The sequence below is a fragment of the Plectropomus leopardus genome, chromosome 8 (assembly GCF_026936395.1).
Source record: "Plectropomus leopardus strain MGB_pleo_1.0 chromosome 8, ASM2693639v1, whole genome shotgun sequence".
Taxonomy (NCBI): domain Eukaryota; kingdom Metazoa; phylum Chordata; class Actinopteri; order Perciformes; family Serranidae; genus Plectropomus; species Plectropomus leopardus.
In genome coordinates, this window is record NC_142183.1 from 20,309,137 (window position 1) to 20,327,505 (window position 18,369).

Consider the following 18,369-nt stretch of genomic DNA (forward strand, 5'->3'; position numbering starts at 1 on the left):
TTCAAACGCCCGAGAAACATCATCACCCTCTAAATCTGGGAGGAGCCCCGTGCCACCAAAGACGACTTCGATATGTGATGGTCTACACTGTCCCCATGTGGACAATAACAAGAACTACAATCACCATAAAGACATTATAATAATAGCAGGCCCTTACTCTCTTAATTTTCCCCATTCCGTAACTTATTTATTTATTTATTTTTATTTTTAACCAAATTACATATCTAATAAACGTACGTCAAAATTCCACGGGTTAGTTGTTAAGCAGAGGTACTGAAATATCCACTTTTCAGGAGGAAGGTATAGTTTTGAAAATACAAACAATAACTCATTTGCGACAGTAGCCTGACATGAAAGACTGAAGAAAATGAATAGCAACTCTGCTAAGAAAGTCCATATTGTAAAAGTAAATATGCCAAGGATATAGATCAGTGTATTGCCTTAAAATATTTTCTCTCAGACGGGGTTGCAAATACTATTGCCCAATATCGTCCTGGGGTTTATAGGAGATACACGAGCAGAAACATGCCTTCAGCACCATGGATAGCGACATACATTAAAAAAAACTCTAACAATTTATGACTGACATCACAAAACCAACGCATTCACTATGGGTCTGTTTATATCTATATACTCTAATAATTGTGAATATTTGTTAACTCAAAGTGAAGTTTTTTTATTTTATTTTTTTATTTCTGATTTTGTTGTTGCCAATTCGTAGCACGGCACAATGCTTTTTGAAAGGGACTTTAAGTCCATAAATTTCTACCCAATTCTCGACATCTTAAGTGTAGCAACAATATCATGCCTAAGTATGTAATGTCAACATTTTCTTACCTTCTCTTTGTTAGGTAAAGTCTGAGTTCTGGTAAAAGTGTCTCCACCGTTTATACTGATCAGCTCCGCATCTACAGGTGGAAACGGTGCGGGGAAAACCACTACGTCACTCTTGAGGGTGTCTGAGCTGAAACACACGTCATACTGCTGAGTAGATTTGTTGTAAGACCAGCTCCCGTCAGGGTGGGTGGTGATCATTGGGGCGCTGTACCTGCTGAAAGTGCCGTCTGTCCTGTGGCATTTGACAGCTATTAAAGTGATGAGGCTGAGCAGAAAGATCACTGACACCGCCACAATGGCGATCAGCAGATACAGGTTCAAATCCGAGAAGGTGTCCTCCTTTATGGGCACATGTCTGAACTGAGTCTGGATGTCAGCTGTGCTTTCAACCACCACCACATCAATAGACACAGTAGCTGACAGGGAGGGTTCTCCGTTATCAGAAACCAGCACCACCAGGGGATGAGTTTTCAGGTCATTGTCACTCATTCTCCTCTTAGTCCTGATTTCTCCGGTGCTGGTTCCGATCCGGAAGAGGTTGTTTCCTTTGGGCTCAGAGAGGTGATAAGAGAGCAGCGCGTTGTATCCAGAGTCTGCATCTACAGCCCTGATCTTTGCCACAAAGTATCCTGCTTCAGCAGAATAGGGGATGCTCTCACTGTTAACAGAGCTGTGCTCGGAATAGGGCGCGAGAATTGTTGGATTATTGTCATTTTCATCCAGAATTAAAACGTTGACAGTCACGTTGCTGCTGAGCGGTGGGACACCAGAGTCTGTGGCCTGAACTTTAAACTGAAACGTTTTTGTCTCCTCATAGTTAAAAGACTGCAGGCTGACTATATCTCCAGTCTCTGAGTTGATGTTTACCATTGTGGATAACGGCAATGAGTTAGTGTTACTCTGTAAAAATGAATAGCTCACCTGACCATTTTGATCGATGTCGGCATCAGTTGCAGTCACTGTTTTAATAACTGCTCCCACCGGGCTGTTCTCTTTAATAAAAACGTTAATCAGCGGCTCAGAGAAGCGAGGCGGGTTGTCATTGACATCGGAAACATGAACTGTCACTATGTTGGTGCTGGAGAGAGGTGGAGTCCCCTCATCAGTTGCTACAATAGTTACATTGTACTCTGCCCTCGTCTCTCTATCAAGTGGACCATCAACTACTAATGAATAATAATTTTTGTAATTTGTCTCCAATTTAAAGGGGACATCATTTGCAGTTACAGCTTTTACTACACCATTTTTACCACTATCTTTGTCCAGAACAGAAACAAGTGCTATAGCAGTACCTACTTTTGCATCCTCCTTCACTGTGTTTAAAAGTGACGTCACAGTGATCTCAGGAGCGTTGTCATTTATGTCCACCACCTCTACCAGCACTTTACAACGAGCAGACATCGGAGGCTGCCCTTGGTCACTGGCCTGTACATGAATCTCAAAAGCTGGGTGTTCTTCATAGTCGATCTTACCTCTGACTATAATTGCACCTGTTTTCCCATCAATTTGAAACAAATCTAAAACACGATCCTGACCTTTTTTCCTTAAAGAGTATTGTATTTCACTGTTTGAACCCTCATCTGCGTCTGTCGCATTAACAGTGATCACAGTAGATCTCACGGGCACGTTTTCAAAAATTTTAATTTTGTACAAAGGCTTACTGAAAACAGGAGGATTGTCGTTGATATCTAAAACGTTGATAATAATTTGTGAGGTTCCTGATTTGGGAGGATTTCCTCCGTCTACTGCAGTTAGTGTGAGTTTTATTACAGAGTCATGCTCTCGGTCTAAAGATTTCTGCAGCACTAAATCAGCAGACACGCTATCTGTGCCTTTGTGAATCTCTAATGAAAAATAATCATTATTACTTAGCTTGTATGTATTTACTCCGTTCTTTCCGACATCCAAATCCGTTGCCTCAATTAGTCCAAATTTTACTCCCGGTAGCGTACTTTCTGCAATGTCAAGTGACTGCAACTGCTCAGAGAAAACGGGTGCATTGTCATTTATATCTATTATATTTATCTCTAAACGGTAAAGCTTCAGTGGGTCATTGATCACGGCCTCTACATTGACAGTACATTTTGTAGCCTTCGCACAAAGCTCTTCGCGGTCTATTCTTTCATTGACATAAAGAACACCAGTTTTCAGATTCACATCGAAATATTTTCTCTTGGATCCAGCAACGATCTGAAACATGCGAGGCTCTAAATCCTGGACATTTAGATTTAGATCCTTGGCGATATTTCCTACAGAAGTGCCCGAGTTTACCTCCTCTGAGACGGAATAGGAGAGCTGACCAGACACCGCTTCCCAGCAACAATTCAGCAGCACAGCGACAAGATATATCCGACAAAGGGTCCTTCCGCTTGATAAATACATAGTTACATCCAGCACGAAAATGTATAAATCCCAGTCCATCCACCGCCGTTAAACAGTCATATTAAAAGCAAAGCACACGATTCCACTTTCTCGCATTTTAATCAGTCAGCAGGAAAATATTTTTCACCCTTTCTCTCTCGCCCTGCGTCTCTTTGTAACAAAGCCCAGAGAAACATCACCATCGTCCTCTCTTTCTGGGAGGAGTCTTGTGCCTCTTTAAATAATCTTCAGATGTCATGGTCTACAGTGTCCCCGCGTGGTGATGTGAAATAACAGCATGCAACCTCTTATATACAATGGAATTACTAACCAACTATGTAAATTGAGATATGTCATAACGATAAATACAATTGGGTTCAACTATTTCGAACAAGAATAATAATATAATAACGCAAGTCGACATCATTCTCTCTCTCATTTTGCTTCCCTCTGTCTTTCTGAATTGTTTTAAAAAATCATATCTTATCTTGTCTTATCTCTCTCTTTCTCTCTCTCTCTCTCTCTCTCTCTCTCTATATATATATATATATATATATATATATATATATATATACACATATATATATATATGTATATATGTATATATATATGTATGTATATATCCCTCCACCTGTCAATTGGTAGCTACAAGGCTACATTAACTATAAACACAGCATATTAAAGCAAAGCAACACACTAAAGATACAAAGAGTGACAAGATGGCTGTCTGGGAATACAAAGTACATTATTTCCCTATTTTATTTATTTATTTTTTAAAGGACAAAAACCCAGAGAAATTGGGATAATTAAATAGGCATGTAAAATATCTTTTCTGAAACTGGGTTTAATTCTGTCATTAGTAAACACAGAATTTCTATGAAATCCAAATTTGGCCACTAGCCATTATCCATAAGAAAAAAAAAACGCGTTGCACTCTTGACTGACCCCACACAGCCCACTCTTGTCCTTATTCCAGAACCACAGAGAGCAACAAAGACTTTCTGTATTGTGTAAGAGACTTATGACCTTAAAATGCTGTCATTACTCTGGCTCATGTACCACTACGCATTTACAATGAAATCCAAAGCAAACAAACAAGTTTGTCCAAGCAATATGGAATGTTTCCATAGAGAAATTCATATAGAAGAAAGACAATCATATAGGGACATGCTCCCAGCCTAAGCTCTCAGGAGGTTATATGTCCTTTTCATAATTATCTTACCTTTTCTTTGTTGGGTAAAGTCTGAGTTCTGGTAAACGTGTCTCCACCGTTTATACTGATCAGCTCAGCATCTACAGGTGGAAACGGTGCGGGGAAAACCACTACGTCACTCTTGAGTGTGTCTGAGCTGAAACACACGTCATACTGCTGAGTAGATTTGGAGTAAGACCAGCTCCCGTCAGGGTGGGTGGTGATCATTGGGGCGCTGTACCTGCTGAAAGTGCCGTCTGTCCTGTGGCATTTGACAGCTATTAAAGTGATGAGGCTGAGCAGAAAGATCACTGACACCGCCACAATGGCGATCAGCAGATACAGGTTCAAGTCCGAGAAGCTGTCCTCCTTTATGGGCACATGTCTGAACTGAGTCTGGATGTCAGCTGTGCTTTCAACCACCACCACATCAATAGACACAGTAGCTGACAGGGAGGGTTCTCCGTTATCAGAAACCAGCACCACCAAGGGGTGAGTTTTCAGGTCATTGTCACTCATTCTCCTCTTAGTCCTGATTTCTCCGGTGCTGGTTCCGATCCTGAAGAGGTTGTTTCCTTTGGGCTCAGAGAGGTGATAAGAGAGCAGTGCGTTGTATCCAGAGTCTGCGTCTACAGCCCTGATCTTTGCCACAAAGTATCCCGCTTCAGCAGAATAGGGGATGCTTTCACTATTAACGGAGCCGTGCTCAGAATAGGGTGCAAGAATTGTTGGATTATTGTCATTTTCATCTAGAATTAAAACGTTGACAGTCACGTTGCTGCTGAGTGGAGGAACACCAGAGTCTGTGGCCTGAACTTTAAACTGAAACGTTTTAGTCTCCTCATAGTTAAAAGACTGCAGGCTGACTATATCTCCAGTCTCTGAGTTGATGTTTACCATTGTGGATAACGGCAATGAGTTAGTGTTACTCTGTAAAAATGAATAGCTCACCTGACCATTTTGATCGATATCGGCATCGATTGCAGTCACTGTTTTAATAACTGCTCCTACTGGACTGTTCTCTTTAATAAAAACATTAATCAGCGGCTCAGAGAAGCGAGGCGGGTTATCATTGACATCAGAAACATGAACTGTAACTATGTTGGTGCTGGAGAGAGGTGGAGTCCCCTCATCAGTTGCTACAATAGTTACATTGTACTCTGCCCTCGTCTCTCTATCAAGCGGACCATCAACTACTAATGAATAATAATTTTTGTAATTTGTCTCCAATTTAAAGGGGGCATCATTTGTAATTACGGCCTTTACTTCACCATTTTTTCCACTATCTTTGTCGAGTACAGAAACAAGTGCTATAGCAGTACCTACTTCTGCGTCCTCCTTCACTGTTTGTAGTAGTGACGTCACAGTGATCTCAGGGACATTGTCATTAAGGTCCACCACCTCTACCAGCACTTTACAATCAGCAGACATCGGAGGCTGCCCTTTGTCACTGGCTTGTGCATGAATCTCAAAAGCTGGGTGTTCTTCATAGTCGATCTTACCTCTGACAATAATTGCACCTGTTTTCGAATCAATTTCAAATAAATCTAAAATGTGATCCTGGCCCTTACTTCTCAATGAATATTCTATTTCAGCATTTAATCCCTCATCCGCGTCGGTTGCATTAAGAATTAAAACAGTTGCTCCTACTGCTAAATTCTCAGATATGCGGGCCTTGTATAAAGTACTACTGAATACCGGAGCGTTGTCGTTAATGTCTAAAACATTAATAATTATCTCAGACGTTCCTGATTTAGGTGGATTTCCACCGTCGACTGCTGTCACAATAAGTCTGACAGTACGTTGTTTCTCACGATCTAAAGCTTTCTGAAGCACAAGCTTGGCAGATACACTCTCTCCGTCTTTGAGAACATCTAACGAAAAATAATCATTTGGATTTAGCTTGTATGTACTCACACTATTCTTACCAACATCGAGATCAGAAGCCCCGACAAATCCAAATTTCCCTCCCGGCACAGTACTTTCAGCAATGTTAAGAGACTGCAGATTCTCGGGAAAATATGGCGCATTATCATTTATATCGACTATATTTACCTCCAAACGATAAAGCCTGAGCGGGTTGTTGATCACGGCCTCTACGTTGACAGTACATTTTTTAGCCTTCGCACAAAGCTCCTCGCGGTCTATTCTTTCATTTACATAAAGGACGCCTGTTTTTAGATTCACATCGAAATATTTTCTTTTTGATCCGCTTACAATCTGAAACATACGTGCCTCCAACTCGTGGACATTAAGGTTCAGATCTTTGGCAAGATTTCCCACTGAAGTCCCCGGGTTTACCTCCTCTGATACAGAGTAAGAGAGCTGGCCCCACACCGATTCCCAGCAGCAATCCAAAAGAACAACGACTATATAAATCCACAACGGGCTCCGTATCCTCCGTGTCGACATATTTTTATCCGACGTGAACAGAGCATGTGGATAATAGGCTCCAAAATCCCGTCAAACAACTCAAGATAAAAGCTAATATCCAGAATCCTGTTTCCTCCCCTGCTTCAAGAGTCAATAGACACAATGATGTCCACACAATTCTGTCTTTCACTGCGTCTCTTTGTAACAAAGCCCCGAGAAACATCATCATCCTCTGAATCTGGGAGGAGCCTGACGCCACCAAGAGGAACATTAAAATGTGATGGTCTACAATGTCCCCCTGTGGTTATTTGAAATAACTGCATTTACCACTAAAAAGGGATGGATACTTTTGCTCTCAAGACAACATACAGCAAATAAGATCCGTAATAAATAATTTTATACAAAGCAGGATAATACTGCATTCTCTATTTCGTGGAATGAAATTGGGTAATAAATTCTCTAGAGACAATGTATTGATAGTGAAACCTGGTATAATTAACATATCAATAAATCGAGGACTGTAGGAAAACTTGAGTGAATATGCCTTCCAGACGCCAAACACCACACTGTGGCGCTCATTTCAGCACCATGGACAGTGCACGGCAGTGCTCTCCTAAAAGTAAATGTGCATGTTAACCATGTGCAAGGATACACGTTTAAAATAAACAAATTGACAAGTTAATTGTGCAAAGTTATCACAAATTAATCTAATTTCATACATAAAATGGAAAATGGGTGCAGCCCTAGAGAGTAAAGTAGCATGTAAAATGAAAAATGTTGCTTTTTCAGAGTTTTCTTACCTTTTCTTTACTGGGTAAAGTCTGAGTTCTGGTAAAAGTGTCTCCTCCGTTTATACTGATCAGCTCCGCATCTACAGGCGGAAACTGCGCGGGGAAAACCACTACGTCACTCTTGAGTGTGTCTGAGCTGAAACACACGTCATACTGCTGAGTAGATTTGGAGTAAGACCAGCTCCCGTCAGGGTGGGTGGTGATCATTGGGGCGCTGTACCTGCTGAAAGTGCCGTCTGTCCTGTGGCATCTGACAGCTATTAAAGTGATGAGGCTGAGCAGAAAAATCACTGACACCGCCACAATGGCGATCAGCAGATACAGGTTCAAATCCGAGAAGCTGTCCTCCTTTATGGGCACATGTCTGAACTGAGTCTGGATGTCAGCTGTGCTTTCAACCACCACCACATCAATAGAAACAGTAGCTGACAGGGAGGGTTCTCCGTTATCAGAAACCAGCACCACCAAGGGATGAGTCTTCAGGTCATTGTCACTCATTCTCCTCTTAGTCCTGATTTCTCCGGTGCTGGTTCCGATCCTGAAAAGGTTGTTTCCTTTGGGCTCAGAGAGGTGATAAGAGAGCAGTGCGTTGTATCCAGAGTCTGCGTCTACAGCCCTGATCTTTGCCACAAAGTATCCCGCTTCAGCAGAATAGGGGATGCTCTCACTGTTAACGGAGCCGTGCTCAGAATAGGGCGCGAGAATGGTTGGATTATTGTCATTTTCATCCAGAATTAAAACGTTGACAGTCACGTTGCTGCTGAGCGGAGGGACACCAGAGTCTGTGGCCTTAACTTTAAACTGAAACGTTTTTAACTCTTCATAGTTAAAAGACTGCAGGCTGACTATATCTCCAGTTTCTGAGTTGATATTCACCATTGTAGACAGTGGGTTACTGTTACTTTGTAAAAAAGAATAGCTAACCTGACTGTTCTGGTCAACGTCAGCATCAGTGGCAGTCACTGTTTTAATAACTGCTCCCACTGGACTGTTTTCTTTCACATATACATTAATTAGCGGCTCTGGAAACAGAGGTGGATTATCATTGACGTCAGAAACGTGTATTGAAAGCACACTTGTGCCCGAAAGTGACGGGGATCCTTTATCAGTTGCGACGATGGTGACGTTGTAGTTTGAGACACTCTCTCTGTCCAGCGGTCCGTCAACTAATAGAGAATAATAATTTTTGTAGTTTGTTTCGAGTTTGAGTGGAACATCATTTTTAATTTGAATGTTCACATCACCGTTTTTTCCGCCATCCTTATCGAGGACTGACACAAGAGCAACTACGGTGCCTGCACTAGAGTCTTCTTTTACTATGGTATGAAGTGACGTCACAGTGATCTCGGGAGCATTATCATTGATGTCCACCACCTCTACCAGCACTTTACAATGAGCAGACATGGGAGGTTGCCCTTTATCACTGGCCTCTACACGTATCTCAAAAGCCTTTTTTTCTTCAAAGTCTATATTGCCTTTTACCTTAATGACACCTGTTTGACTTTCGATTTCAAATATATCAAGTACATGATCTTGATCTTTGCTTCTCAGAGAATACACAATCTCACTGTTCAGCCCCTCATCTGCATCGGTGGCATTCACGGCGATTACTGTCGTGCCCATTGGCGCGTTTTCGGTAATTTTTGTCTTGTATAACGTTTCGCTGAAAATCGGGATGTTATCGTTATTGTCTAAAACGTTAACAACGAGCTGTGAGGTGCCTGATTTCGGAGGACTCCCTCCATCTACAGCGGTCAGTGTCATGGTGATCACAGGCTGCTTCTCTCGGTCTAAAGCTTTCTGTAGCACTAACTCAGCAGATACACTGTCACCTGCTTTGTGCACAGCCAAAGAGAAATGCTCATTCTGGCTCAATTTGTAAGTACTGACTCCGTTTCTTCCCACATCTGCATCATTTGCTTCAGATAATGCGAATTTTACTCCTGGTAAGGTACTCTCTGCGATATACAGATTTTGCAATTTGGTCGAAAACATTGGGGCATTGTCATTAACATCTAAAATATCTACGTCAATACGGTAAAGCTTTAAAGGGTTATTTATGACGGCTTCGACACTCACCGAGCATTTAAGCTCCTCTGCACAAAGCTCCTCTCTGTCTATTCTCTCACTGACATACAGAACACCAGTCTTTAGATTTACCTCGAAGAATTTTCTCTTTGATCCAGTAACAATCTGAAACATACGTGATTCCAGGTCCTGAGAATTAAGGTTCAGGTCCTTAGCGATATTTCCAACAGGCGTCCCCGGGTTTACCTCCTCTGAGACGGAATAGGAGAGCTGCCCAAACACCGTTTCCCAGTAACAATGGAGTAAAAAGAGCACAAGATATATCCCGACATAGCTCCCTCGACAAAGCGAAGACATGTTTCTGTCCAATATGAGCAAAGCATGAATATAACTCCCACTTAGGGTCAGGTATTCAGCCAGTATGTAAGATATGAACTGAAGTGAGTTCTGAATGTGAGTGGAAAATTCTGTTTGTTCCACCGTCCTCCCTCTACAACAAAGACTGAAGAAATGTCCCAGTCGCCTGAAACGGGAGGGGCCTAGTTTTATCATTGAGTAGTGCTGTCTCTGATGGATCAACAGCGGCGCCACGTGGTGAAATAGACAGTATGCAGAGAGCACACTGTCAATGTAACGTTGGCTCATCTGAAGCAGCCAGTACGTCACACCATAAAATATTGATAATGGTATGTGCTACTGAATAAACTAACTCAATTAAGAGAGCTCGACATTATATTTCAGTACCATGGACAACGCACAAGCACATGTAAAGACTGTTAAACCAGTCCTGCTGTTTGTCTGTGAAAACTGTCCTTCATATACAAAAACAGAATGGACAACACACACACACACACACACACACACACACACACACACACACACACACACACACACACACACTCACACACTCACACTCACACACACACTCACTCACACACTCACTCACTCACTCACTCACACACTCACACACTCACACTCACACACTCACTCACTCACTCACTCACTCACTCACTCACTCACTCACCCACCCACCATAACTCATTCTACCTCCTTTCACTTTCCTCTCCCACTGCAGTGTAAACTTAGTTCATCATTTAGGCTTTAATTCAATTTAATTTAAACGGGGAGAATTTCTTCATAAATGTTACTTTAATTTTTGGTGAAATAACTGCATTGTGCCTCCCCAAAATCATCCGCCCATTTATTTTGGTATCTGCTCTGAAGGCAATTTCTGAATCGCACCATGGTTCTCTGCAGTAAATTGTCAGCCAATCTTTGCCAAATAGTTAAGACTTTTATCTTCCATTCGTGCCTTATGTTGTTATGTTATTGCCTTATTGTTATGCTGGTATTATGTCAAATTACCAGCTATTTGTATAAATGATGATTTCATTCAAAGAAACTGCATTTGAACAACTGCAATAGAAGGCTCAGCCCTTGTAAAAATAAATAACACATTTTCTTGCCACTGCATCCACATAATTCCCTTCCTCTTTTTTAAATTGTCAGCCTTGAGGGTAATAAATACATTTAATTGGACCCTACTGCTCTTCTGCATGCACATCCATATGCTGTGGTGCATTTTGGTGTATTTCAGCATTTCTCCACATTTCCACAGAGACAGCAGTCATGAGCTTTGAACATTCCCTCGTTTGTAATCCCAGGATTAAGCCCTGGGTTCAGAAACTCCTGTCCTATTTCCATTCTGTAGGAAACATGATTTGATTTGAAAATATTAATAACCATCACACACTGAGCCGCAGTTATCCTTTAACCCCCTCCCAAAAAAAATGCAATAATAATAATAATAATAATAGCTCACAAAAGATGACCTGTGTGCTCAATTTTCCTAATGTATGGCAAGAGGAAATATCATGTGCTGCATACAAGGACACTGAGGATGCAGGTTATTTACATTCACACAAGCACACACATACAGTGACCACCTGGACCATCAGACCCAGAAAGCCCAGGATGAAATTCAGTGATTCATAGTTTATTTGTAGGTCACTGTCTATACTGCGCAGACCTTACTCGACTCCAATCTGGATTATCTTACTCATAAAAGTCATCATGACACACATGGATCACTGATACAGTTTACTCAGCTCTGTAAAGAGAATTTACCTTCATTTTGCATCCAGCTTTGTAGCACTATGACACTGTGACCTTGTTTTGTAGGCTAGCTGTGAACAAGTCATTTACTGCTAACAGTCACACCCTTCCAATAAATCATAAACAGCTGTGATGGTATCTACATTAACAAGCCACAAGTAAACCTAGTACTGCATTACGCTGAATGAAACCCCAGAGCAAAGACAGTGTCTGTTTGTCAGCTTGCCCACAGGGCCATGTGGAAGAAACACTGATTGTGTCATGGAGAAAAAAAAGATACTAAACACACACTTCACCTCCTCTTCTCATGCCTACAGCTCCTCTGGGAACCATCTGCTGGAGGATCAATTATAATTATATTATAATTTAAAAACCCATACACACAGAGGCAGGTACACATGTGCTGTTTTAACTGATGAAGTTTTAGTTAAAAAAATTGATCAGGTCCTCATTAAGATAGCAATCCATTTTTTATGTATGAACTCTGTATGCATTGATGAAAGTCGCATTTCCTGAGGATATGATAATTGAATAACTGAATAATTAATTGTGAATAAATGGTGGTTAAGAAAAATATACAGCATTTACTCCCAGATCACAGGGGGCTGTGTATAATGAATTTAGTGGTTAAATGCATGTGTGCCAGTTAATCTGCTTCTCTGTCTGTAGTTAACTATCACGTGGTAAGGAAGAAACAGTAGGCAGCACCAAGAGCAGTGTGATCAAAGGGGCAGAGGGAGCAGTAAGCAGTACGTGAGGAGAGGAGGTGGCATGGGCGGAAGCAGTTGGCAGCAGTTTTTTAGGCGTGTTCACTGCATTATTAAAGGGCTACCACCACATACAGTCATCAGATTGGCTTCTATATCTCCTCCATACTAATAATTTCATTATAGTCATTGTATAGCCACTAATTGTGTGTGTGCTTGTGTGTGTGTTAAAAGGGTGTGTACTGTACTGTTAATGTGTGTGAGTAGATGGGGGAAGGGTGTTGAACATGCTTCAAGGCGAGTCTCATCCCCCTTTCCTCTCTCCTTCTGCACAGCACTCTTGTCTCCATAGCAACGCCATCTCAGGCACAGACATGATGCATGTGTGCACAAACACACACACCCTCACAAATGCAAAAGCATATGGGTTTATTTTTTAAAAGGCAAGGGATGATATAAAAAATAATACACTTAAACATTTTCATCTGCTACTGTTCACTTTCACACAGTCCTTTCATCTCATTGATTGAATCAGATAGAATCATTGTGACACACATACGTAAACCATGCTCCTGTGTATACCACACCCGTGTCCACAGTTGCAGTTGGGCTGCTCATGCATTGATAATGTAGCACTGCAGCAGCATATTCACTATGACAGATTCACTTTAGCAGCAGTGCCTGCCTCTCTTATCCACCCCCCACGGCCCCACAGAGAGCCTGACCTTTGCATTCATGCCCAACCCACTGTACCCTCTCTGGGCCAGGGCTCTGGGGACCACCCCCACTCCTGCAGTCTGCACACTACATCCTGCTCCGTGTGACGAGATACTGATGTCACCGTGCTGTTTTTGTGTGGGTTAGAGCTCATTACAGCACAAGGGGGCAACCTACTCCTTGTGCATGTTTCTTTCTTTACTCAGCAGCAATTTTCCAGTACTATATCATGCTTTCTGTTTAGATTTGTTCATTCTTGCTTTTTCTTTGTGTCCTGAGTAGTTGCAATGATAAATCAATTATTTTTCCACTATCAAATTTTTCCACTATTGCCAACTTTTGTTTGAGTAATTTTTTCTACAGAAAAAAAGTCAAAATTCTCAGATTACTTAAATGTGAATATTTAATATTTTATGGTCTCTTGACTGCTCTGTAAGGATAAATTAATTTTCTTCTGCATATAGATAAAACAAGACATTTGAGGTTGTTATCTTGGATTTTGGGAAACACTCATTATCATTTTCCATCATCCTCCAATATTTTATAGACCAAACAATTGATTAATCACAGAAATAACTGAAAGATTAATGGACATCGAAAGCAATCATTAGTTGCTTACTTGGACCTGAGGTGCCAAACCTAATTCATAGGTCACATTCTTGCTTGATTCTTCAATAAACAGCTGTGATATGACTTATACAGCACTTGATTTTTGAAACAGTGTGACCTGAACCACACCCAATTGCAGCAGCATACTAATGACTTAGACTATCTGATTGAGCAGAGGGGATGAGTGGAGATAAAGGGGTAACAAGACTGGCAAAATTTAACAGGAACAGGACACAAGGGAGTGAAATTGCAGGTGAGGAACCCATATGAAGGCAAAGTTAGGGAGAAAGGGGAAATGACTCTGGGAAGATAAAGAATTCTAAAAATAGAGGGGGATGTACTCTTGCTTTTCCATAAGAGGATATCTTCCAAATGAGAGAATTAACTCCCAAGCTACCATATGACACTAATATTTTAAGAATATTTTCGTGGGACTTTGTATTTTAAATCAGAATCCCCAGTTGTGCACAGACACAAAAATACTCTGTAGAGTACATTTACTAGATGTCTAGACCTCTGTTCGCTACACATGAACAGTTACGCAAAGATATCATCCATAACAGCATCTATGAGAGATAGATAAGAAGAGAGAGAGGAGGCTGGAAGATGAATCACTCCAAGTATTTAATCCAACTACCACTTAATCATTTATTTCCAAATCTGCGCTCGCCTCCACTGGTTTCTGGAGTAAGTAGGACAGGGGCGGGTTCAGAGAAACATGAGCCGAAACAAGATGAAAACCAGGACACAGCAATATGGAGCATGCCCAAACACACACATGCACATACCCTTGAGATAGAGGCACACCAACACAATGTTCACTCATTTGGAAAGTAATGGCACAATGCCCAAAAATCACATAATTAGTTACTCTACTGTAAAACAACAGGCAGGATAAACAGCATGCTGTTGTTGTCGAAGTGATTATTCTATTTGATGTTGTTGTGAGCTGTCATTTCCCAAAAGACAGGACAATAAAATGTATATTTTAACACAAATAACTATATTCCTAATACATTTTCTGTACAGTACTTTACAATTTTACATGTTACACTTTATTTTTTGGCCTCTCTAGCCATTGCATCCATTAAATGTAACAACATTCATAAATTGTGTCAGCTTACAGATGAACCATAGTATAAAAGCCAACATATTCTCATCATAATGGAGCTATGTTATTATAATTGTAGTCATTACATAGAGTCAGCAGAGGCAGGCTGTTTTATTTAACCTGTAATACTGAATCTACAGTAATCAGCACTAAGCATCTATACAGCATGAATCACTGTCTCTGTGTGGAGTTTAACTGCGGGAATGAAATCATCAGGGTTTGTGTGGTTTGCATGTGTTTGTGTGTGAAAGAGAGGTGTGAGAGTGAGAAATGGCAATGGCAAGAGGGACAAACAAAAAGAGGAACAGTGTGTGTACATGAAATCCATTCATATGTAGTTAATTTTAGCTCAGTGGTGATTTCAATAAGTTTTTTTTTTTTAAATAATTTTTTTTAAAAACATCTAACCCATCAAACAGGTTGTGAAAGTGGAAGCACCTTCATGCTTTACTTTGCAACAAGAGATCATTAATCAAACCTGTCAATGAATCAGGATGTACAACAACCTTTGGTAACAGCAAAGGTAGCAGTGGAATCTGATTGGTCTGCTAGAATCAATGTGACTGGTAGTGGACACTCTGATTGGCTCAACGCTGCGCTTAGAGACAAAGGCAGTGTCTGATAGATCTCTGCTTTCACAGGGTGCACCCATAATAGATTCACTATCTCCCCTCATGTATCCATGGTGACGCAGATGCAGCCCCCGTCAGTGCCCCTCCCTGCAGCCCCCTCCCTTCACACCCCTCTTTGTGAGCACTGAGAACATATGCCAAGGACAGTGCATTTATTTTTCCCCTAACAGCAACCATACAAAGTCAAAAATATGGGTTATGTTACACAGAAATGTATATATTTTCCACATTGTTCCCATTCACCCATTTTTACAAAAAGCATTTAATGTCACTCCAGCTCCCTGTACCATCTCTTTCTCTGTTCCCAACTCACACACAGAAACAGCCTGAACCAAACAATTTTTGTAGGATTAAGAATAAATCTAGCTTTGTAGTCAGCCATGGATAACCCAGATTTGTCAATCAAACAGTTCACTGGGGAAGAGGGCATGGACTGTGTTTGGCTTTAACCAGAATCTAAAATGGGACAGGACCCGCTATCCATTGATCAATACTGACACAGAAACTCCATAACAATACCAGTCAATACACTACCACATACAGAGTGGTAACATGCTAAATAATTGAATGTATTGACACACAGACACACATAAGGCACAAAAGAAATGGCATGCTATTTCCATTTTTTGCCACAAGGGGGAGCTTTTTCACCCTTGTCTTTGTTCTCAGTTTCACCATGCACAGACAGACACACACTGATGTCAGAGGCAGGCAATACAATAAAGCCTCACATTAGATTAGCACGCTTACCCACTCCAAAATTGTATCAGTGGTACAGATACACTAGCAGTCTTGGTGTCTGCTACACCTTTCCCCTGTCTGCGGAAATGAAAATGTCAACTCTCCCAGATTGTGAAGGAGATGTGAATGAATCTAGCAATACCTGCACATTCCGAACCAGCCTGATACATATCAAAACAAAGAGGAAAAGACAGTGATAATGCCGTCAGCCACAACTAAAGCATGCAGAATATACTGTATCTTTTATAGAGCACTTGCATATAGTTTACATCATTCACATACTAAGGGCAATTACATAACAGCAACTGGAAGGCATAATTTATCCACACTTTTGTGTCCCATTTCTATTTTCCGTGCATCAGCAAATTATACCTGCATATATCAATGTAGCATTGTGTAATGTCTATTTTTAGTTTTTTATCAGTCATGCAGTACTGAATATGCAGCAGGCAGTGCTGCATGGAAAGTGCACTGCAGGTGCAGGCCTGCTGCGCAAGGGCTTGTCCCATATCTTTAAAAAAAAAAAAAAAAAAAGGTCTGAATTATAGAGGAGAGTGCTGGCCTGCAGAGAATCTGATGTTGGGAACAGCTGAAATGGTTTTGTGAGGTTGCTCCACTTTCCGCAGAAAATGAAGATAACTATTTATAAAATAATGACTTGCCTACCAATCATTTAAGCTTGGGCTGTACTGCTGCCGGTCTCCGAGAATAGCTAACACCATCTTCCACTCTCATCAGCATCAAAACTTAAACAGCTACACGGGCATTGCCCCAGCATGTGTAGCAACTGAAGCCTCTTATAATGTTGTGAGGATGTTAAGTGCACCATGAGTGTGCGTTTTAACATGTATTTGTGGTATGTTAGCTGGTGTGTGTGTGTGTGTGTGTGTGTGTGTGAGAGAAAGTGAGTGAGTGTGTGATAAAGGGTGAGGTAAAAGGCTTTGCACTTAGTGGGACCTCTTTCGCAGCAGACATTTTGACATGTCATAGCAGGAAAAGCACAGATTTAACTAATAACACCAAAAGTGGCTCTTTGCTTTTCAAGTGTTCCAGTGAGAGTGACAGTGAGTCAGCGTGCACAATACCAGGACACTTAAATCAAAGCAGCTAGATTGAATTTAGCCATTATTAATTTCATTATTAACACCTGTGCTTTCCCTGAAATGATAAGCCAAAATGTCCTCTGTGAAAACGCTTATTGCCAGTTTGCCAGTTTGCCAGGTACACCTACCTAAAACTAATAGGCACTGATGCAACAGCCTTGCAACAAATCCTGCCTTTGTGAGGTTTATAATATTCGGCATTGGTGAAATTATTTTACAGAGATGTTGTTTATTGTATTGCTCTTTAAGTAATTTGCAGTGCTGTTGAACTGCATTCTGAGGTATTTCTTAAGCTGTATCCACTCCAGTCTGTTTGTTTAGAGTATACATTAAAAACATCTCTCAGTATAATGCATTACAACTCAACAGCACCACAGCCTCCATGACATTAAAATTAACAGGCCTCTCTCTTGATCTAACATTAGCTGGAATACACAGCTACTGACAGTAAATCATACAGCAAATACAAGGCTACAAATAGGATAAATGAGTCTAAGAGGTGATAGGATTTGAAATATGTAATATATATAATATATATGAAGTGGTTACACACATATAGAGAGGGTTCATAATCTCCTTTTGATTTTAACCACATTATTTAACAAGACAAGACCCAAGCAAACACACAGCAACAATACAAACAAAACAAAAAAGCGGCCTGGACATTATAGCCTGGAATTTAAGGGTGAGTGGCATCCCAAGCTTTCTGTCTGTGCTGTTGCCTTTTTAGAGCTACTCTTCATGGCATCATTAAGATGATTCCACCTAATCGCATTAGAGGAGCGACATAGTAGAATTATTACTTTACACACTTTGCTGAAGCCTTAATCCAGGGCAACTGGGAATACTGACAGCAGTGGCAGAATAGAAACGAGGCTTTGACAGGAATTTCCTATTTATAACACCTGAAGGAACACTGATGTTTTATGTTTTTAATTTCCATACTGTATCTAGTTCACTGGTTTCACAAAGGTAATATTTACAGCAGGTGACAGATAGCATTATATTTGTATTTTACAGGTCACTGACTGTACTTCCTCTTATACTACAGT

General features: G+C 40.9%; 2 protein-coding genes and 2 pseudogenes across 19 annotated transcripts in view; 1 reads left to right on the forward strand and 3 right to left on the reverse strand.

Annotated features, from left to right (window-relative positions):
- pcdh2a39 (protocadherin 2 alpha 39) overlaps nt 1-18,369 on the reverse strand; it is a 219,855-nt gene that overhangs the window by 112,945 nt on the left and 88,541 nt on the right. Inside the window, exon 1 of one of the 14 annotated variants that reach the window (XM_088081088.1) lies at nt 7,564-10,072. The exons of the other annotated variants lie outside the window; for them this stretch is intronic. Within the exon in view, the coding sequence (XP_087937214.1) occupies nt 7,564-9,939 (2,376 nt within the window). The 5' untranslated portion in view covers nt 9,940-10,072. Of the gene's footprint in view, nt 1-7,563; nt 10,073-18,369 lie in introns of those variants that run through there. 14 annotated transcript variants of the gene reach the window in all.
- The window catches only part of LOC121947940 (fibroblast growth factor 18), a 307,943-nt gene that overhangs the window by 75,265 nt on the left and 214,309 nt on the right, over nt 1-18,369 (forward strand). The window lies entirely within an intron of this gene.
- LOC121963278 (protocadherin alpha-3 pseudogene) lies at nt 226-3,648 on the reverse strand (annotated as a pseudogene).
- LOC121966012 (protocadherin alpha-3 pseudogene) lies at nt 3,840-7,512 on the reverse strand (annotated as a pseudogene).